The sequence below is a fragment of the Fonsecaea nubica genome, assembly GCF_001646965.1.
Source record: "Fonsecaea nubica strain CBS 269.64 chromosome Unknown Scaff48, whole genome shotgun sequence".
Classification (NCBI taxonomy): Eukaryota; Fungi; Ascomycota; class Eurotiomycetes; order Chaetothyriales; family Herpotrichiellaceae; genus Fonsecaea; species Fonsecaea nubica.
Genome location: NW_019173721.1, coordinates 143,074 through 164,112, shown reverse-complemented (window position 1 = coordinate 164,112; position 21,039 = coordinate 143,074). Strand labels below are relative to the sequence as shown.

The 21,039-nt window shown below is 53.5% G+C and overlaps 5 protein-coding genes across 5 annotated transcripts; 4 read left to right on the top strand and 1 right to left on the bottom strand.

The window, feature by feature from the left end:
- Positions 1-91: 91 nt before the first annotated feature.
- On the top strand, positions 92-5,714 carry AYO20_07127 (hypothetical protein; the record flags this gene model as incomplete). Its single annotated transcript, XM_022645414.1, has 2 exons — positions 92-5,085; positions 5,144-5,714. The coding sequence occupies 2 exons, from the start codon at positions 92-94 to the stop codon at positions 5,712-5,714; spliced, it is 5,565 nt and encodes a 1,854-aa protein (XP_022498632.1).
- A 1,942-nt stretch (positions 5,715-7,656) lies between these two features.
- On the top strand, positions 7,657-9,973 carry AYO20_07126 (hypothetical protein; the record flags this gene model as incomplete). The annotated part of the gene is made up of 5 exons (XM_022645413.1): positions 7,657-7,826; positions 7,883-8,046; positions 8,101-8,732; positions 8,784-8,966; positions 9,017-9,973. 5 exons carry the CDS (start codon positions 7,657-7,659, stop codon positions 9,971-9,973), a joined length of 2,106 nt encoding a protein of 701 aa, XP_022498631.1.
- Positions 9,974-13,049: 3,076 nt separating this feature from the next.
- On the top strand, positions 13,050-14,009 carry AYO20_07125 (hypothetical protein; the record flags this gene model as incomplete). The annotated part of the gene is made up of 1 exon (XM_022645412.1): positions 13,050-14,009. The coding sequence occupies one exon, from the start codon at positions 13,050-13,052 to the stop codon at positions 14,007-14,009; it is 960 nt and encodes a 319-aa protein (XP_022498630.1).
- A 2,436-nt stretch (positions 14,010-16,445) lies between these two features.
- AYO20_07124 (hypothetical protein) lies at positions 16,446-17,868 on the bottom strand (the record flags this gene model as incomplete). Its single annotated transcript, XM_022645411.1, has 3 exons — positions 16,446-16,874; positions 16,927-17,069; positions 17,127-17,868. 3 exons carry the CDS (start codon positions 17,866-17,868, stop codon positions 16,446-16,448), a joined length of 1,314 nt encoding a protein of 437 aa, XP_022498629.1.
- Positions 17,869-18,136: 268 nt separating this feature from the next.
- Positions 18,137-20,885, top strand: AYO20_07123 (hypothetical protein; the record flags this gene model as incomplete). Its single annotated transcript, XM_022645410.1, has 3 exons — positions 18,137-18,390; positions 18,446-18,548; positions 18,603-20,885. 3 exons carry the CDS (start codon positions 18,137-18,139, stop codon positions 20,883-20,885), a joined length of 2,640 nt encoding a protein of 879 aa, XP_022498628.1.
- Positions 20,886-21,039: the final 154 nt, after the last annotated feature.

Below are 21,039 nucleotides of genomic sequence, written 5' to 3'. Positions count from 1 at the left end.
AATTCATCGAATCATTGCTCCTTCCAAGAGGCTGTGATATTTTGTCAGACAATGCGAAGGGTATCCTAGTTCAAGTCCCGAAAGTACGACCATGGCAACCCAACAGCCCGCTCCCGAGGCGGAGCGGGAATACAAGCTGATCTCCCAACTCGAGATGCGCATTGCCTCCGCCTCGACAGACGAGAAACTGGAGTCCATTCTTCAGAAGTTCCTCCCAGCTCTCCTACTAAAGCTGGCTTCTCCAACTCCTCAGAACCGCAACCTTGCGATCAAGGTATGCCAGTATATCAACCAGCGGCTGAAGATCAATCCCTCAATCAAACTCCCCGTGGCAGCGTTGGTCAAAACCTTTCGCGAGAATGACAACGCCTTCGTCAAGCGATTCTGTCTAGTGTTCATCGAGCAAGGGCTTCCACGGTTGGAGCTTGACCAGGGAATCGAAACTCTGCCTGGTGTGTTGCAGTTTGCCATACCCGGAAGTGAAACGTTTGATGCCACGGATCGGAAAATGTGGGCTATCGCCTTCGACTTTCTCCTGGAAGTCTTGAGGAGGTGGAAGATTCCGGAGCGAGGTAGCAAGGAAGATTTGGGTCTCTCAGGGACATTCTCACTCTCAGCTACGCAGACCGATCTGCTTGTCAGCCGTCTGGGCGATTTTTTGCTCTACGATCCCAAGGACTCCGCCGCTCAAGCTCGGGATGAAGATTTCCAGCCTGTCATCGAGAAGAACTTCAGACGCCGCTCAGAAGTTGTCTTACCAATTGCGAAATTTCTGTTCTCCTCCATCTTCAACGATCGGCAACGGTTCATCCCCGCCACCATCATGTCTGTTGACCCAAATGCCTCGGCTGCAAATATGAGCGACGTTATGTTCAAGCAATGTGATTTCGACTTGGAGTCTGAGTCGACAGTCGACTTGCTCTTCAGCCTCTACAGACGGTCCAAGCCCAAGCTACAGACACGGATCCTCGGACTATTGTCTCGCAGCCAGAACTCCACCAAACGCACCACAGAAATCATGGACATTGTGGAAAGGCAACTCACCCAAGCACCTAACGCTGGTCTCGAGGCGGCAAAGCTCCGAGCAGCTCTATTTTCCTACCTCACCTGGACTGTGCGTGTTGGCGGTCAACATCTCGCTGGAGAAATCAGCCACCGCATTCAGGACCTGCTGAAAGAATATATCGAGATGCAAGGCTGGCCGACCATGAACAGCGACTACGCCTCAACTGCATCAGAGGTGGAGCTTCGGTCCAAGGCGTACGAGAGCATAGGCCTACTGGCAGGAATCAAAGCCGAGCACACAGATAGCAATCGCACAGTGGACCTGATCACATGGCTCTTCACAAGTCTCCGTTGTGACACGACACGCGAGATAAGAAGCAGCATCGAAGAATCGATCGGCCGCATCATGAATGCTCTACCTAGCGTTGGCGACGATTCAATCGCGAGGCGCCTCAAAGACCTCTTCCTCTGGAACGTCCTGGCAGCACCAGGCCAAGAAGACCCCGTCTACTTCTTTCCCACGGTCAATAGCACCACCTACCCGGCGGTACGATTTGCGAACAAGTGCCTACCATTCAATGACGTGGATGCCCGTTTTATCGACGTCCTGGCCCTGGCTTCGGCGAGCGGTCGGAGAGAAGTGGCCGAGGAAGGAGCTCGCGGGTTAGATCCTTATTGGCATGCTTCGAATTTGCGCCTCACCACCAGTTCTGACAATCGACGGCTGGAACTCCCCAAGCTTGATGCTTTAGTGGAGAGGTTTTTCAAGTCGGCCATGACGCAGATGAGCTACTATGCCGATGCAACAGTGCTAGCCGCTGCGGTGACATTTTGTCGGAACGTCCTGCATTGTGAAGCCCTCCAGGAGACAGAACTAGTACCTGAAGAATCGACAGATTGGAAGCAGTCTATCGATGCCTTGGTCAACAACGACCAAGATGCCCGACGGCGGATTCGGTCGTATCTAAAAACCCTAAGCGGTGATGTACTCTTACCATTGGTGCACGCCGCATTAGATGGTGCATCCAAGGGAATTGGAGAATGCCTGGATTTGTCACTGGAACTTTTGTCTCTTGCCCCGACTGAGTTGTTGTCACATTTCAAAGATGCAGGGCTGGAAACGGCTGCACGTCTAGCAGGAAACGCAGGCCTGCAACTTCGAGCCGCCCGGGTTTTTGGTATTCTAGCTTCTCTGGGCGAGGACGCCGAAGATGTCGCCAAAGCCGAATTAAACGAGGCCAAACGTTGGAGAACGGCCGTCGGAGAAGAATTGGTGAAGATTCAAGGCCATCTCCTCCGCGCATGTTTCTGCCTTACCAGGCGATCGCTAAGGCTGAAGCAGCAGCCATCTGACGACACACTACGGACCACGGTGCAGGCCGTCCTTGAGATTGTCAAGACTTCTTCTGACCGGTCGGTCAAAGATACTGCGTACAGGTCACTCCGTCAACTATTTCTGTGCACCCCAACAGAAGAAGGATGTGACGACGAAGAAATGTTGACTCAGTTGATCGCAGACAGCAAGAAAGAGAGCGAAACAGCAGTCTCAGCCGCAGGGCCTGTGCTAGGAATCTTACATGCCCGTGGTACCAGTTCCCCTCGTTTTGAATCATTCCTCGATCGGTTGCTGGGCCTGCATGAAGTCAAACGAGCCGAGTTCCATTTCACTCTGGGAGAAACCCTAGCCGTTGCCTGTGCCGGATTCAGATCGCTGTCCACGCTCACAGAACTGGATGTCGACACCGATGTTTCGGGATTCGACGTCGATGGACAACTGCTAACAACAGTCCTTGACAAGGTCCTCGAGAATTGTAACACCACAAAGCCATCGCTAAGGAAGGCGGCTGCCATCTGGCTGTTGTGCATTGTACAGTACTGTGGCGAACTGCCCACTGTCATGGGGCGACTGCGAGAATGTCAAGCTGCATTTGCGAAGCTGCTGAACGATCGCGACGAAATCGTCCAAGAGACTGGCTCCAGGGGGCTCAGCCTTGTTTATGAACGCGGTGATAAACAACTTCGAGATGACTTGGTTAGAGACCTAGTGCAAAGTTTTACGGGCAGCAATGCAAAAATGTCCGGAACCGTCAACGAAGAAACGCAGCTGTTCGAGCCTGGTGCGTTGCCGACCGAGAATGGACAGTCCGTCACGACTTACAAAGACATCGTCCGACTTGCTACGGAAATGGGAGACCCCAGCTTAGTGTATCGTTTCATGAATTTGGCCTCCAACAATGCTATCTGGTCGAGTCGAGCGGCGTTTGGAAGGTTTGGGCTCGGTCGTGTGCTGGCAGATTCCACATACCTGACGGAGAACAAGAAATTCTATCCCAAGCTGTTCCGATATCGATTCGACCCCAACCCTAATGTCCAGCGGTCCATGAATGAAATCTGGCGAGCGCTCGTCAAAGATCCCAACGCCGTCATCACCGAGAACTTTGATCTGATCATGGAGGATCTTCTGCAGAGCGTTGTGTCAGGCAAAGAATGGCGGGCGCGTGAGGCTAGCTGCGCAGCCATTTCTGATCTCGTGCAGGGGCGAGATGTCGATATATTCGAAAAGTACCTCGACGAGATATGGAAGGTCGCTTTCAGAGTCCTCGACGATGTCAAAGAGACGGTTCGATTGGCAGCCATGAAGCTGTGCAGAACACTTACAAGTATGCTGATACGGAACCTGGAGATTGGGGAGGGGAATTCGAAGCGCTCTGCAACCATGCTCAACCACGCCATGCCGTTTTTGCTGCAACAAATGGACAGCGGGGCGGCCAAGGAGGTGCAACAATATGCTATTGTGACGCTGCTGGAGGTGGTGAAGAAATGTCCTCCAAAATCTCTGCGGCCTTTTGCACCAACAATTTTAGAGACTCTTGTTCTCTCCCTGAGCTCTCTTGAACACGAGAGCATCAATTATTTGCATTTGAATGCCGACAAGTACGGGTTGACGGCTGAGAAACTGGACAACATGAGAGTATCGAGTATCAACGCGTCTCCGGTCACAGAAGCAATCGAAGAGTGTCTGGAGAGCGTCACCATGACACCTGAATCCGATGAAGACCCCGATACCATGCAAGGAGTTGTAGCCACTTCGTCCAGTCAGGGCCATTCTGCTGTAATGGACGACGCCATGCAACGGCTTGCACAGGCGTATCGAGCAGCGATCGGACTGCCATCCAAAGTTGGTCTCAGCAAAGTCATGACCACACTAGTCGTCCGCCATCCCACCGCTTTTCGACCATACGCAGACAAGTTCAGCCAACTGACCCGGAAACACATCCTCGATCGCAACTCTACCATCAGCGTAGCCTTTAGCACCTCATTGGGCTATCTGATGAGACTGGCCTCGGACAAAGAGGTCCAGGCTACCAATAAGTACGCGCAAAAGCTGTATTTCGAGTCACAGGAACTGAGCCATCGTGCTGTGGCCGGCGAAATCATCCAAGCGATTTCCAAGGCTGCAAACGACGTCTTTATGAAATTTGCTCCCACCTTTCTCCCGTTTGCCTTCATCGGCCGACGGGACACCGATGAGGAGGTCAGGGAGCGGTTCGATGTCCCTTGGAAGGAGAACATCGGTGGCTCGCGGTCCATCAATCTCTATCTCACCGAGATTGTGGGACTCATCTCGACACACATTGGATCCCCAATGTGGCCCATCAAGCAAGCTTGCTCGTTAGCTGTTGCTGAATTGGTGGGGTCGATGGAAGTGCAGGGGAAATATCCTGACAGTGAGGCATCTCTGGTCTGGGGAGTGATGCAGGCGGCCCTAGAAGGCAAAACTTGGGATGGCAAAGAAGAAATTATCAAGGTGTATCCCAAGTTTGTACGCGAGGCTCAATCACTGTGGTCAAACGGCCAGGCCAGCCAGCAGATGAAGAAGATTGCAATTCGCGAGGCGAAGAGGACCAACGTTTCTTACCGACCTCACGCCATTGAGGCTCTTGGAGAGTTCGCGGTCGCTCGAAAAGATCTGGACCTTGACCACGAGATGCTGCCTTATTTGGTGGAGTTGATGGAGGAGCTGACGGACCAGGATGCCATGGAAGTGGACGAGGCTAACGGGGAGCCCCTGAAGAACCGGTGAGACAGCCCCGCTATCCACCCGTGCATAGACTTGCCACTAACAGTAAGAACACAGCGAACAGACCGTTTTGGAAGCGACCGTGGCCGCGGTGGTTTCTTGCATGTTCAAGATCCTTTCTACTCACATGCAGACCGAGAGTCTGGACTCGGCGATGAAGATTGTGCAGAAAGCGCAGACCATTCGATCCAGCAAGCTCAACATTGCATTGTACGACGGTGCAAAATTTTTTGTGGTCAATACAAGTAGGCCCAAATCAGAGGGGGTCGATGGTGATGATGGTAACGTCGACAGTCCTGACGACACAATTAACTCAGCCTCAGGTTTGGCAACGGCCTCAGCACCACGGTCGTCGGCGCGGGAGGGTTCGGAGTTGGACGGTCGAAGGGCTTTTGAGTCATTTCAGCCACTGGTCATGGCGGTGCTCGCCTGTCCTCCAGAGCCTTGGCGAGAACCGGAACGTGCGAGGAAATCACGTGCAGACCTAGCCCTGGCCGTGGCCCAACAAGGCCTGCATGATCCGGCCGCCTTAGCGGCGATCCTCGACCCCTGGCTGGTCGAAGAACGGTCGAGGCCTTTACGTGAAGAAATCGGACGCGCTCGAGATGCCCTGAGACGAGACCAGTAATTTGTTTTGGCGTCATGCAGCCCTCCCGGCATTGGGACCTTCCTCTTTGGAGCAACGGGTGTGAATTCCGACCCCGGTTCATGGCGATTCACCTTGCTGCTCCCGGTGCCAGTCTGTTGGGACAACCTCACGCCATGGACGGTTGATGTTACCATAGGGCTGATCATTGTGCACGGACCACTGATCCCGGCATCTGTCGGTGTGTCGGGTGCAGCTCCCCCTCTCCTTTGCTCCCGCAGGTGCGCGAATCAAGGGTCCCATTCGAAGTTTTGTATCATTGGAGCAGAGTGTCTACGAGTACAGGGACTAGAGCCATCTGCCACGTTTTTCTTACAGCATCCGTGGACCTCCCACATGCGGATGCAGGCCAGTGGGGTGGTTTAGTGCTTCTACTCGTACCATCTCTTAACAATCACTCGTATTGTGGACAGCTACTCCACAAAAGTCAAATCTCGAACTCGGCGACACATGGGTTTTCAGCTCGGCTTAGTACTTTCGAGGACTTTGGATGTTTAGCCTTGACTACCCATGTGTTGATGCCCAAGGGAAGGGAGGCGAGGGATTTTGGACAAGGATGAGCAAGCGGGGTGGGTGGCGCTTTTGAAACAGAAAGGTGATCAAGTTGCTCCCGCTGGGGGACCCCCTTTCGCTGGTCATCCAGGACGAAAGACGGAGCAGACGGAGTAGAAGGGTGAAGGAAAGTTGGGATTTCGAGAACGAGTTCGTGGACTCCGATGGGGAATCGACTTCCCGCTTGGCCCCTCTCGCTGGGGCCATGCGCTAGAGAAAAGGTGTTCTGCCGGATGAACAAAATTCCGTTCTATGCCATCTCGAGGAGAGTTACGCAACAGCAACGCCGAGAGAAAAGTAGAGTCAGGCGGTCCAAGAGCGACGATGGATTGTACTATGTACCAGAGAGGTAAACAAAACCAGAAAAAGGCTTGCAAAAGGCGCAGCAAGAGTGAGAGAAAAACGGCGCAGGGGAAGACGCCACCTTTTGCACCATGGAAAATTTTGGTGGTCGCAGCTCCCCACCCTTTCTCGATTTTCTGGTGCAGCCGGCCAATGAAGCCACCAATCAACACTGCACCCGGTGGATCTTTCGGTTTTACTGATTTTCCGTTCCGGGGAGGTTTTTCCGTTGGACCCGCTCTTTTGCTATGCTGCCACGGAACCAGAACACCATCTCGTATGGCCTTGACTCTCCACTGTCCACTCCCATCACTCGAGCCAAAAGACACCCGATCCTCTTACCCTGGCCCCATGTGAACCTTGCTCGCCTGCGCTGCTGCCCGTCACCGCGATGCTTCCCTCCCCCGTTGCCTCTCAGCTTCGAAAATTATCAACTAGCCCTGCAGGATGGATCTATCCCTCGATGCCGGAAGCAGCCCTTTCCTGCACCTTCTGGTGGGACTCCAATCAGTCCTGGTGACCAGGGGAAGTTGGGTTGCGCACAATGACATCGCGATTGCCTCAAACTAACAAACCCGACCATACCATTTCCTGATTGACTATGAGAAGGGACCAGGGATGTATCGTTTTGTTCTTCAATCCAACATCCTCCGTTCCTCGAACAACTTTTTTTTCCACAATACCCATTTGCCCTTTCCCTCCTTCTCTTCGAGCATGTCACAGTGTCCCGGTCTGGAACCACGACTTATTTCGCGGCCAAGGTACTGCATTGGATCGTCTTCCTCGTTGTGACGTTTGCTTTTCTGCCTTATCTCCTCCAGGGCGCGTCGCAAGTGTCGAATCCTCCTCCTCCGTTCTAAGCCTTGCCTCTTCCTTTGTTGCCACACGGGCGGGTTGGAAGCTGAGGATTGGGACACTAATGCATGTTTGCCTGACATGCGTCGTTGCCCTTGAAACCAGTCCTGCGCCGTCGTCCCCCCTCGATTAATTTGCGCAAACATCCTTCATGATCACTACCACAACACTGGTAATGCCAGTCGACAAGCGAGGGGAGGCCTTGAGAAGACCGCCACTGCGCTTGCCTGTGATTGCGCCCAAAGAAGACCAATCTTCCTCGGCAAGTTCCAGCCGCAGTGGCCCTAGTGTCCCTCCGCGTTCCCGCCTACCTCCACGGTCGAGGAGTGGCTGTTGGACGTGTCGGTGAGTCGTCCACCCAAACCCTGTTGTCGCGTTCTCATATTAATCGTGCAAAAAAGCTCACGCAAGGTCAAATGCGACGAAACCAAACCCATCTGCGGGCCCTGTGCTCGCCTGAACCTCAATTGCGACTTCAACCCGCGCATCTCCTTCCGCAATGACACCTCTCGAGTTTTGGAACGCATGCAGGACGTCAGCATCACTGCAAGTCCAGTGTGGGATCGTGAGTTCTTCTCTCACCACCGCCCGAAGCATTACATTAATCTCTGTCCTGTAGCTGCCAATTCGCCTGCGCCGACCGAAAACAGCCCTGGATCTGCCGAGGTGGACGATCTCCCGGCCTTTGCCAACCTAACCACAGACGAGGAGCGCGAGAAGAAGGCAGGAAGGTCGAGTCCCGGAACCTACAACGTCGTCGTCAACCCCGACAGCTTTCAACATCTCCCAGAGTACAACGATGATCCAGACGTCAAACGAGAAGTTCTACTCCCTCCCCGTCGAGGCTCCGTCGCCACTTCACTCGGTAGTAGCCTCGGTCGCGAACAGGCTGTCGAAGCCATTCCAATCTCAGGGGACCCCAACACGGTTGTCTTGCCTAGATTCCAAGATGTTAGACGACGCGGCACCTTCAGCTCCAACCGGGCTCGCTCACCTATATCCCCAACAGCCCGACACGCAATGATCAAGGATGAGGCTGTTGTCAAGATTGAGGACCAGGATGAAGCCGTGCTCAGCGAAGACTCCGATTTCATGACCGAGTCATTGATAGTAGGTCAAGAAGCTAGATACCTTCGACAGTTCCGACAGGTCGTTTGGAAACACTTGGTCCCAGCAGAGCCTGACCAAAGAGACGGTATGGCACGATCGAGCGTCACCATCCTGGAACATGCCGCCACCAGCTTCCCTCCGGTACGTGGCCTTGTTGGAAAGACTGTGAGCTCTGCTGATCCGTTGTTACAGCTGCACCACGCGATGATGGCTGTCGCGGCCTTGAGTGTGGCGGTCCAAGAAGGGAAAGAATGGCTCGACGCCCTTCAACATTATCAGCAAGCTTTGCCAGCATTGCAGTCCACTCTTCGAGGACCGAACGACTTGGCGTCCGATGGTGCTTTTCTAACGCACTTCCTCTTACTAGTCTACGAGGTTCGTCGAAATCCTTGCACCCGCACCGTGCTGTGCTGACTGAGTGACAGATCGCGGCCGCCGAAGCCGAGCACTCGAATCTGTGGTCGCAACACCTGCTGACCCTTTTGCAAATTTCGCTGTTACGACGCGAAGCGTTGGACGGCGAGGTATTTCCGTTTGTTGTTTGGTGGATTTGCAACATCGACCTCGACGCCTTACTCAGTGGTGCGGGCAGTGGAGGATACGTCGAATCCTTACTGAGCAACGATTTCATCCCTTCTCCGAGCTTCCACCTGTACCCTCTTGGCCTCGACGGCTCGAGCGTCCTGTATGCTGACGAGGTGCAAGTTCTTCCCACGATCCTACAGCTCGATTACGAGGTCAGTATTCTTGCCATGCGGCTGGCGCTGCTCGCACGCGAGTTTCGCAGCGACATTACGTTCGACGGAGCGGATGTCCTACAGCGAAACCAAATTGTCCGGATTCGCCAAAGCCGAATCTTCGAGCTCCAGGAAGCGTTGCGCCAGTTGTGGGTGACACCGGCGGTGATGATGGTCAATCAAGAGGTGGATAGTTTTCCGATCCGCCCGAAACAGCTGTACGAGCACGCCGCGTCCTTGTACAGAGCATGCATCATCTACTCCCACACTTCCATGTGGCCCGGCCAACGACTCGACACGTCTCCAGACTACGACACGGAAATCGCGGTGGCCTCGAGTCAGATCTTGCAGATGACCAGCAAAGCGCTTGCAGAGGATCGGTCATACTGCCGATACCTTGTGTTTCCCGTGTTTATGGCCGGGTTCGTCGCCACGGACGGAGCACATCGAATGCACGCGGTGGACCTGCTTCGCGAGATGGAGAAAACCAGCATTGGTCGCAACACCATGACGACACGCAAAGTCCTGGCGGCCGTGTACGAAAAGCAAAATGAGCGGTTCATGAATACTGGACAGAGTCTCGACGTGGATTGGATGCAGGTTATGGTCGGGGCAGACCTGATGATTGTCAACTTTGGGCTTTGATTCCCCATAGGAAGCAGTGTTTTACAGTGGTTATGGCTTTGGAAACAACGAACAAGCGTGGAGTCGAGGAGAAATTACGTGTGGGCATGATTGAGTCATGTTTGCAGAAGCTTATGAAGCCATTTGAGCGATTTGGTTGTCAGTGTTGCGAGATGCACATAGTCGTCTACGTAAAAAAGTACACGTTAATGCAATCAGTACCGACCACAATGTCCAGAGTCAAGCTGGCCAGGCATGGCCATGCCCAGACTTATGTCAAGTGGAGTGCTTAGAAGTCAAGAGTATGTGGATATGGGAAGAAACGAGGGAGGAGCACAAACAAGAGTGGATCATCTGCCCGAGACGGACGAGTGAATTGTGTGTTGCCTGGAACAAGATTCAGCAAGAAAGCAATCTGAGATCCAACGAGAAGGACGGCGGAGAGGTTCGGATCGGGCGAAGCTCTTTGAGTACGGGCGTAGGTAATTGGAAAACAACCGCCCAGTGGGTGGCAGTGGGCAAGTGGTGCCCTTGTGCGCAGTGGGGTGTCGAAATCTCAGCTCGCGATCAAAAACTCTCAGCTAGTTTCCCTGTCACTAGCATGATTCATGGGCGCTGAACGGCTTTCGAGGTGGAGAGGCCGCCAGTGGCCCAGTGGCCCATCCCCATTGAAACCTTAAACCACGCCATTGCCATTGCCATTGTTCAATTAATTGTTTTTCCTGAGATGGGACTTTGCGGCCGAAGAACTGGCGAGGATTTCCTCGCACCAAGAAACCAGTGCAAGTCCATTGTGACAGGAACAGAGGCAGCAAATTTTTTTTGCCGAATTTTTCTGGTTCATACCGGCACTTGGAGAAAGCGAGACAGGGCGGGGATCGAATCTTTGCGTGGTCAATGCTCTGATGATTGGCCGCATGGGAAAAAGTCGTCGGTTGCGGTACGAGGGTATTTTCCGATCGTATGATTTTTTTGGTAGGACTTTTTGGTGTCTGTCTGTGGTCCGTGCGCGGGGAAGAATCCGGTTCAAGGCGAGACACTACAAGGACTGGCTAGTAGTATAGTAGTAGTACGAGGTACATACCTCGTACCTACTCGGTACTTTGTAATCATCCAACCGGCGTCCGGGCTCGGGGACAAGGGCCGGGTGGGCTTGTACAAGTAGGGGAATTCGAGGGAGAGAGAGGGACAGATATTTTAGCCAACAATGGTTAACCGTCATATTGATGTTGTTGTTGGGACCAGTCGGGTACCGACGCCAACCGGTGGTCAATTATGTCGGTGCTGTGCAGGTTTGTAGGATGAAAAAAAATTTACGACTGTTTCCGTAGAGCCGTGCTTTCTCGTCTCGTCTCGTCTGGCGGGACATTCCGGTGGTTTTGCTCAACACCTTGCGGACAATCTGGAGGAGGAGCACCACCACCACCACCACCGCAGCCAGGGTAGATGGAAGGATGATGGACGAAGTTGGATGGATGGCAGTCGACCAGTTGGTGGTGGATCGACTGGTAGTTGGCCAGTGGGGAATTGACAATGAGCCACTCGCCATTCGCCTTTGGCCGATCTTGTTCGGCTTTTGAATCAAGTGGGACCGACTCGGCACGGTCTGTCAGCCACGTGACCGACCGCCAACTGACTCGTACTGAACCACTCGATCTCGAAACTCCAGCCGTCAGCTCCACAGATCTGATGGTTTGCAGATCTCTACCGCACCCTCAGCCTTTTCACCTGTCCACATTCCTACGAGTAGCCTTCACTCCACCGTTCTGTTGAGTCTTTGCTCGAGGACTTTAGCACGATGTCCTCCCTTTTTTTCTGCAATAGTGCCTGATTATGCATTGCTTCGCTCACTCAAAAGGTAACGACACCAGTACACAGACCAGCTTGTGCCAGCCAGCGATCTCGAACACACCCAGCTGCAGACGTGACATTGAGGCCAACTATCCAGCAGGGAAAGAGATTGAAAGCAGCATGATGCCAGAATAATGGTCTCTCGCTCCCCATATGACTGCCCAAGGAGGAGACCTCTAGAGGATGAAACCGCGCTTGTCTGAATTCTTCATGCTGTGTGCGATATCTGCTATGTGTTCCCAATCGAAACTCGGTCACGGGGACTCTCTCTTCTATGGCCAGAGGACAAGCGTCAAAGAATGGGGAAGAGGTCATCGACGTCGACCTCATGCACGAATTTTATGAATGTTGTATGCAAACACAGGAAAGTGTTCGAAGTGCTTCGTCTTCTTGGAGAGAGTGGATGCTCTTCTACTGTAAAAAGACATCTCAATAGTCTGAGGGAGGACATTGGATAGCGGAAGAGGATTTCCAGGCCGTGCAGCTAGTTTGAGAGTGACGAATATTTCACCTTCGATCGGTCCTGCGGCGATGAAGGGATGTCAGACGTTGCGACAGTCTCGCTGCTTCCGACCAGCTGTTCCTGAGGCTGTTAGTCATTTCCAGTCGAGCGCGATTGAGGGAGATACAGACGGCATCTTGAGATTCGAGCGGTGGTTCACTTTGGTGCATCTCGCGGATGGACGACGGTCGACTTATTTAGCGAGGAGCCTCCCAGCGAGGAAACGCCTGCCTGCAGCTCTCAAAGTGGATGCCTGAAAAGGAAAGAACAGGGGAAATTTCTTGTGTGCGAAGTGCTCGGTAGGAAGGTATGCAATGCCCAAACCCATGGCGTCAACGTGACTTCCAATAATTTTGTGGTTGTTTACTTCTTTGTCACTGCCAACAGACTCACCCCCAAGGATGTCAGTACACGGCATTTATTTGTCCGCACTGGTCCATTTTCAGTGAGTTCCATTGCTGCTGCATGACATCTGGCTAGGCAACCATAATTCCCTGATCGAAGCCCTTTGATTGGCGAGATTGAAATACGAGGATCGGGGAAATCACTGCCCGATCCGCACAAACACGGCCGAACTCCATATTGTTCTATTCAACACCTGCACGGTGCATATGGTCAGGAGAGGGGGATAAAGAGAGCCATCTCCCATGGAACAAGCTTCGTTCTCTCCTTGGTATGTCCCTCAGACTACTATCAGACCAGCCGCTTCACTAAAATCCTGAAAATCCCCACATCCGTCCAGCCATGCACCTCCTCGGCTTCCTCAATTCTCTAGACAATGTCCACAACTTTGACCCGGACAAAGACATCCATGAGTTGGAGGGAAAGGTGATCGTTGTCACAGGAGGGAACAGTGGATGCGGTAAAGAGACGGTTTTGCAGTTAGCAAAGCATCACCCGCAGCGGATCTATTTGGCCGCTCGATCGCAGGCCAAGTATGACGACGCTATGAAGGATATCTCACAAGCAGCGCCGAACGCGGATGTCAAGTTTTTGCAACTGGACCTGTCTTCGCTAGCGTCCGTCAAGAGAGCAGCAGACCAAGTCATCTCGGAAAATGACAGGCTTGACACTCTGGTCAACAACGCCGGCATCATGGCGCTTCCACATGGCCTCACCGAAGATGGCTATGAGATACAATTCGGGACCAATCACATGGGCCACGCGCTTTTGACGCGCCTCCTGCTTCCGCTCATGCAAAGTACCGCATCGAAACCAGGGTCGGACGTGCGCATCATCAATCTCTCGTCCAATGGACACAACATGGCCTGGGGCGCCGGAATCTATTTCGATCAGTTGAAAACGACCATGCAGTCCTTCGGGCCCACAAGACTGTATGCGCAGTCGAAGCTGGCCAACGTCCTGCATGCACGGGAGCTCGCAAGACGGTGCCCCGAGATTCTCTCGGTATCACTCCACCCAGGCCGCGTCGAGACGAATTTGACCAACTTCATACTTGACCAGAACGACTTCGGTGGCCGATTTCTGAAATTCTTCGACAGCGCAGCGGGTACCTTGTCGGTGCAGCAGGGCGCTCTGACGCAACTCTGGGCGACCGCCTGGAAGAGACAGGAGGTCACCAACGGCGCGTATTATATCCCGGTGGGCAAGGAAAACTGTGGGTCGAGCCAGAGTCGGAACACCGAACTGGCCAAGAAACTGTGGGAGTGGACAGAGTCTGAGTTGGCCGCGAAGGGGTATTGACTGCACTGCACAGTAGCATTCTTCGTGGAGAAGTGTTCTTCGCCACGGCTTCGGCGGTGTCAGAGACTAAGCAGGCGACATGAGCAAGCGTCGAAAAAAAGCGTGCGGTGTTATTAGTAAACCTGTATCCAGGCGTCTCGTTGGTGGACCCTTGACTGTCCGAGATACAAGTGCAGAATGGAGTCTTTGGTTACGAGCGTTCTTGACTGATGAGTTTTTTCGATACTTGGAGAATGCATTTCTAGTGAATGAAAGGTATGCAGGCGCAGGGCAACAATTTAATCAATGCCAAGAATGGAAACTGCCACACGACACGTCTCTACAAAAACACAAGTAGCCTGCCGGAATCGAACTACCTAGAGCCATAGCCCAGAATAAAAATGAGATTGTAGCACTCTTGGAAAGGAGGAAAAAAAAAAACTTTTAGCACTCTTTGAGAAGCGTGTCATCCTTAGTGCAGGGGCCATGCTAATCTTCTCTGTATCGTTTCAAATTGACCAAATGCTCATAAGAGCACGGAGTTTTTGCGACAGTGAAATATAACCTTGATTATTTTGTCATGTGATTTTGGCAGACGGCTCGACGGACTACCTCGGTACACTGCATCTCGGACAAAGGCAGTTTGCAGACTAGGATAACAATTGGCTTGGCTCGAGCAGGGGGGCATCGGCCCGCTCCGCATCAGTTTTGAAACTACATACCTACATATTTTCCTCTACGACATCTATCGTCCCCTGCTCATAGTACGACACTGGACAACGTCCAACACTCATCACCACGCTCGAAGACGCGTTGAAGTGTTTCCCCTCCAATGGCTGAGAATTCTGTAAGCCAAGGGGCTTGAAAACCTGCAAGGGCCCTTGTGGCAGGAGCAGGTGAAAGTAGGCAGGAGGGAGAATGACGCAGGGCCATAATACTGGAGGGAGATACCCATATTCAAAAGAGCCATTTACCGTGCCTGGATGGGTCCCAAACAATTACACTCGGCAAACACTTCCCGGTCAGGTTACCCACTACAATCGAAGTGGCGCTGTCAGATATGGTGGACCATCCTGGTCGAGGACAGGCAGACAATTCCAGAGATCCCTTGAGACAGCCGACCGGATTCGCTAGCATATCCAAGACACGGCAAACTCCAAGATTCACGGTAGACGGGGCCAATGCGGCTACGTACCGTAGAAGCAAATCCCAGATTGCGGCCAGCAGAAGAAAATACATCCACGCCACACACCGATGACGGGTCGTCCACTGTCCCATCGCAGCATGAGGGTGGCAACACAGGGAATAGGTGCAGAGACATCAATTACGATTGATGTTGGTCCCGCAGTGATACACATCACCAGTCCCTTCTCCACTTCCATCTCTCTCTCCAATCGGGGCGCCACCGTCCCAGGCCTTCGGCCATTTTGGGAGGGTCCACTCCAGCAGAAGCGACTCCCAGAGCCAGCGCCGGACAGCCTGCCACAACGACAGCTCACATCACCATAGAATCCATGCCTACATATGACAGTGCACGCGCCATCAATCGGGACGTTGACATGCCACAAGCCCCCGGCCTTGATGTCCACGGAGCTGGACAGTCAAGCGTCCCACCCACCGCCCCAAACGATCTCTAGAGACATCTCCAGTTGCGGGAGTGTGTCGAAGCCGCCGTCCTGCAGGACCAAGTCAACCGCAAGAAAACCACAACTTCAGATGCAGGCAGCACAGGGTCTGGATGATGGATAGATTCGGGTACGTGTAAAATCTAGGGGGCTTTGCGACAGGAACTCCACATATCTCCGAGTGATGTCCACGGATGACTTGGATAACTAGAACAAGGAATCGACAGTACTGGATCGAGGTCCACAAGATTCATTAGATTCATTGTGTATTACAAAAGATAGTTGTCGGGAAGGAGCGCCTGGATGTTTTCAAGACGGAAAGGGAGAGCGTGTCTTCAACGAAAAGGCTCCCTTTATGTTTCCGGCCTTGGATCGACTGCGACTGTCAATGATGGTCCTGCCTCCGTCCTCGAACCCGTCGGCACCAAGTCAGCCTTGACCCTCTCCACACTTGCACAGACACTGGGCACGACCAAGGGCAAGAGTAGCCATTTTGATCACTCGAAACTGTCGGCCCGTTTTCGTCTTCTGTAGGCATTGGCTGCAACCTTTCAGTGTCCAAGTGACAGGGCACGAGCATTGTCAGGGTGGAACCAGGAGCATGGTCTCGTGGCAACGGATATTTACCAAAGGCGTGGAACCAAGCCAGTGAGAAATGTACAAGAATCATCGCGGCTAGGGTGAGTGGATACAGGATGAAGGCCAGACCGACATGATGTTGATCATATGTCGGTGCTGTGCACTCTGCATTCACCCATGTTGCCACGTTGGATCCAAAGCTGCTCCTCGGCAGGCTGCTGCAGAGGAACGCCATGAGCCGTATTTAAGAAGATCATATCTTTGCGAGAAGCCTTCGGTCCGTTTTCGGCGCATGTAGCTGGATGTCGTTGTGACTTGGAGTGATTGGCAGTTCTGCGTGCACGTCCCTTGCACTCTCTTTGACAATCCACTCCTTGACACACTCGACAAATCGGTCAATTTGTTCCACTGTGTTTCCCGCATGCAGGCAGACCCTCACGCGCTCTGTGCCCTCGGGGACGGTCGGTGCTACCACCGGACGAACAAGGAACCCTGCTGCTTGACAGTAGGAGGCCAGTGACCGAGGGTACGGGCTCAAGATGGCGAAAATGGGCGACTCTGGGCACGTGGTTGGGAGAGAGACCAAGGTTTTGGACAGCGCGTCACTTTCTGCGATAACAATTGCCAATCCCTGCAGTCGGGTGTAGAGGTGATCAATCAGATGATAGAGTTTGGCAGCAAGCTGAAAAGGATTGTCAGTTGAAACAGAGAATACAACGCTAAATGCCGCTTACCAGATTCGCTTTGCCCATTTGGAGCCAATCATACGCCGTCTTTATTGCAAGGAGGGCAGGATAGGACATAAAGGTCGTGTAGATTAACGGCCGGGCATAGTTGATGAGGAAAAGACGGATCACTGGAGAGCATAAAATGATTGCTATGGTCTCGTCAGCCAAACAGGTGTACATTTGCCACGAATGCCCGAGATACTCACCGCCGTTGCATGCCAGAGCTTTCCCAAACGTATGAAGGCGGATGGAAACACGTTTTTCAAGTCCAAGTTCACAGACTCGGCCAGATCCATTGGGTCCGTAAACGCCAGTCGCATGCGCCTCATCAACCACCAGATGTGCGTTGTTGTGAGGCAACACGGCTTCTACCAAATCGACAATCTCCGTCAGAGGAGCGAGGTCGCCTTCCATGCTGTAGACCGTTTCCACGGCGATGAAAATGGTCTGGCCGGCAATCGGTGAGGAAAATTGCCGGAGTATGCGACTTAGATCTTCCACATCATTGTGTTTGAAAGGTATTTGTTGCTTCGCCCTGCATTGTCTCATGCCGTCGTGGACGCTGGCGTGGATGAGTTCGTCGTAGACGATAACATCCCCTGGCTGGGGGAGAAAGGTAAAAATGCTGACGTTGGCATCAAAGCCCGAGTTCGTCAGGAGACCAGCTTCGGCGCCATGGAAAGCAGCAAGGTCACGTTCGAGGCTTTCGGCAAGGTCAGAGTTGCCGTCCAACAGCCTTGAACCAGTTGATCCAATGGGCGTGTGACTTCTATTCAGAGCCGCCAGGTAGTCATCATGGAACTCCTTGTTGGTGGACAAAGACAAGAAATCGTTGGAGGAAAAGTCGACGGAGCCGGGAGGGCTCGACTTGAGGCTCCGCAGCTTTGACTGAGCTCGACGTTTGTCCAAGAGGGCAACGAGGCGCTGTTCCAATGGGGACGAAGGCATGGCTGAATGGATGACTGGCTGAATGACACTGAATTTTTTGTGTTATTACTCAAACAACGCCAGAATATGTCTCGTCGGGGTCTACTGTGTATGTGTAGCTCGCAGGCACGCGTGACAAATGCGGACAGGTCGAGGTCAACGCTGGATGGAGAAATGTTGGGTCAACAACTCAGCCTCGGCCTTGGAACAAAATCCATCAAAAAGGAAAAGAAGCTTTTCGGTGTCCAATCGGAGAGTCGGGATTTTACGGAAGGAGCAACCCTGGGGCATGTCTTGGCAGGAACAGAATCTGCCTGCAGCCTCGGTCAGCGACTCGATCTTGTCAGGAGTTCTTCGCTTCTCCCTGGATGACGGCGTGATGCTGTGGCGCGATCTGAAGGTGTGGCAGGTCTTTGGAGCCAATACCAATGTCGGCAAAACCATTGTCTCGACGCTGCTGTGTCGAGCTCTACAGACTCCGGACCAGCGAGTGCTGTATTTGAAGCCCGTCTCTACGGGGCCAAGGAACGAGGAAGATGTAGGGTAAGCTTGACGGGCATTGACGGGATGTTGAAGACCAGCTGACACTCCTCCACAGACACATTGACACGTTTGTGCCTGGGATTGTTTCGAAGAATGTCTCGCAATTCTCACGCCCATTGAGCCCGCATCTGGCTGCTCAATTGGACAAAGATCCATCGGTGCGTGTTGTCGATCACCTAAAATTTGCCCTTACAGGCACTGACGTATCCCAGATCCCAAGGTCAGACGCCTCAATCTTGTCCAGAGTCAAGGATATTCTGGGAAAGCACATCGAGGCAGGCGGCCGATATGCTCTCGTGGAAACAGCTGGCGGTGTTCTCTCCCCTGGTCCTTCTGGTACCGTTCAAGCCGACCTGTACAGACCGCTGAGACTCCCTACCATCCTCGTCGGAGACAGTAAGCTAGGTGGAATCGCAACTACCATCTCGGCCTTCGAGTCTCTGCATGTCCGGGGCTTCGACGTTGACTCGGTCGTGCTATTCGATGATCCGGAATGGGGAAACTTCGGGTACCTCAACGAGTATTTCCAGAAGCACGGCATCACGACGTTTGCCCTGCCAAAACCACCCGAGAAGCATCAAGATGGCGAAGAAGACAAGCGCGCACTCTCGAGCTACTATGGCGGCTGGTCGAAGACGGGTGGTGCCCGAAACCTGCTTGACCTGCTCAATCAAAAGCATTTCTCACGGATCTCCAAGCTGACGTCGATGCCTTCACAGGCGGAGGCGGTGATATGGCATCCCTTCCGCCAGCACGGAATACCACACAACATCATCGCAATCGACTCGGCATACAATGATCATTTCCAAACCTACAACCAAGAATCAGATCCAGCGCTCAAAGAGACCAAAACTACTTCGACCTTTGGACTTACTCCGCTTGCCGCACAGCCAACCCCTAAATCTCTGCTGACACCTCTCTTCGATGCATCTGCGTCATGGTGGACACAAGGTCTCGGCCATGGCAATCCCAATGTTGCTTTGACTGCAGCCCACGCGGCAGGTCGCTACGGCCATGTTATGTTCGCACATGCTGTTCATGAGCCCGCTCTCGACATATCCTACAACCTCCTGACAACTCTGCAAAATCCACGTCTGAGTCGAGTCTTCTTCACCGATAACGGTAGCACGGGGATGGAGGTCGCTGTGAAAATGGCGTTGCGGGCCTCCAGCCAGCGATACGGATGGGCCAAGGACGATGAGGACGGCAGGCATCCCGTGGCGATTCTGGGTCTGAAGGGTAGTTATCACGGTGACACCATCGGCGTGATGAACTGCTCCGAGCCCAGCGTGTTCAATGAAAAGGTGGACTGGCATCAACCCTGGGGCCACTGGTTTGATCCGCCTTCTTTGCTGATGCGGAATGGCGTTTGGGAACTCACACTACCGGAAGAGATGCATGCCGCAACCAGCACTCAGAAGTTTGACTCTCTCGGCGCTCTCTTCGACTTTGATGCCCGGGTGGAGGACGCAAAACGATACGAGTCCCACATTACCACGACACTCGACCATCTTGTCCGCGACCAAGGCAGGCGATTCGGTGCTTTGATTCTCGAGCCCATCATCATGGGAGCCGGGGGGATGATCTTCGTCGACCCTCTCTTCCAGAGGACGCTCATCAAAACCATTCGAGCAAATCCTTCTCTGATTGGAGCCGGTGGTCCAACGAAGCAGTTCTCCGAGCGTAGTCCCCAAGACAGCGAAGACGCTGTAGAGTGGTCCGGACTCCCTGTGATCGCCGACGAAGTCTTCACCGGCCTCTACCGTCTCGGCCGCGCCAGCTCGTCGTCTTTCCTGTCTTGTCCGTCCGACTTTGGCGATGCAGCCTCTCCATCCACGGTCTCGAACTCCACCCAGCTAGCCCTGCCGCCCTCCCTCGCGCCCGACATCTCCGTGCACGCCAAGCTCCTGACCGCCGGACTCCTGCCCCTGGCTCTCACGACGGCAAGCGAATCCATCTTCCGGACGTTCCTCTCCGACTCAAAATCCGACGCACTCTTGCACGGCCACTCCTACACGGCCCACCCCATCGGGTGCATGGTTGGCAACAAGGCCCTGGACGAGTATCGACGGATGGACACGAGCCGGGACGGGAGTTGGAGCCGCTTTAAGAGTGCTTGGTCAGGGCCTTCCGCTTCCACCTCTGCCTCTGCACGCCCTGCCAGCTCAGCCAGCTCAGCCGAGATCTACTCCTTCTTCCCACCGTCCCCCCTCCAAGAACTCTCCCACCACCCCCGCCTAACCGGCTGTTTCGCGCTGGGCACCGTCCTCGTCCTCAAAATGGCCGCCCCCCACGGTTCCACAGGCGGCTACACGTCGACGGCCTCGGCAGACCTCCAGTCGCGTCTTCTGACCTTGTTGGACGACGACGGCTGCGGGATCCACTCGCGCGTCTTGGGCGATGTCATCTACTTCATGACGAGTTTGACCACGACGCCATACCAGGTCGGACGGTTGGGGAGGACGCTGCTAAAGGCGTTGAATATGGAGTCTTGAGGGCGATGTTCAATCCCAAGTAGCTCTGGATGGACGTGAGCCGCGCAAAGGACGGTCTGAGGGTCAAAGAGGCTTCCGTGTGTCAGGTAGAAATGCACGATGGTATACTAATATATGGTGGTTCTTGCGACTAATCTAACTTCACTCGTACGAC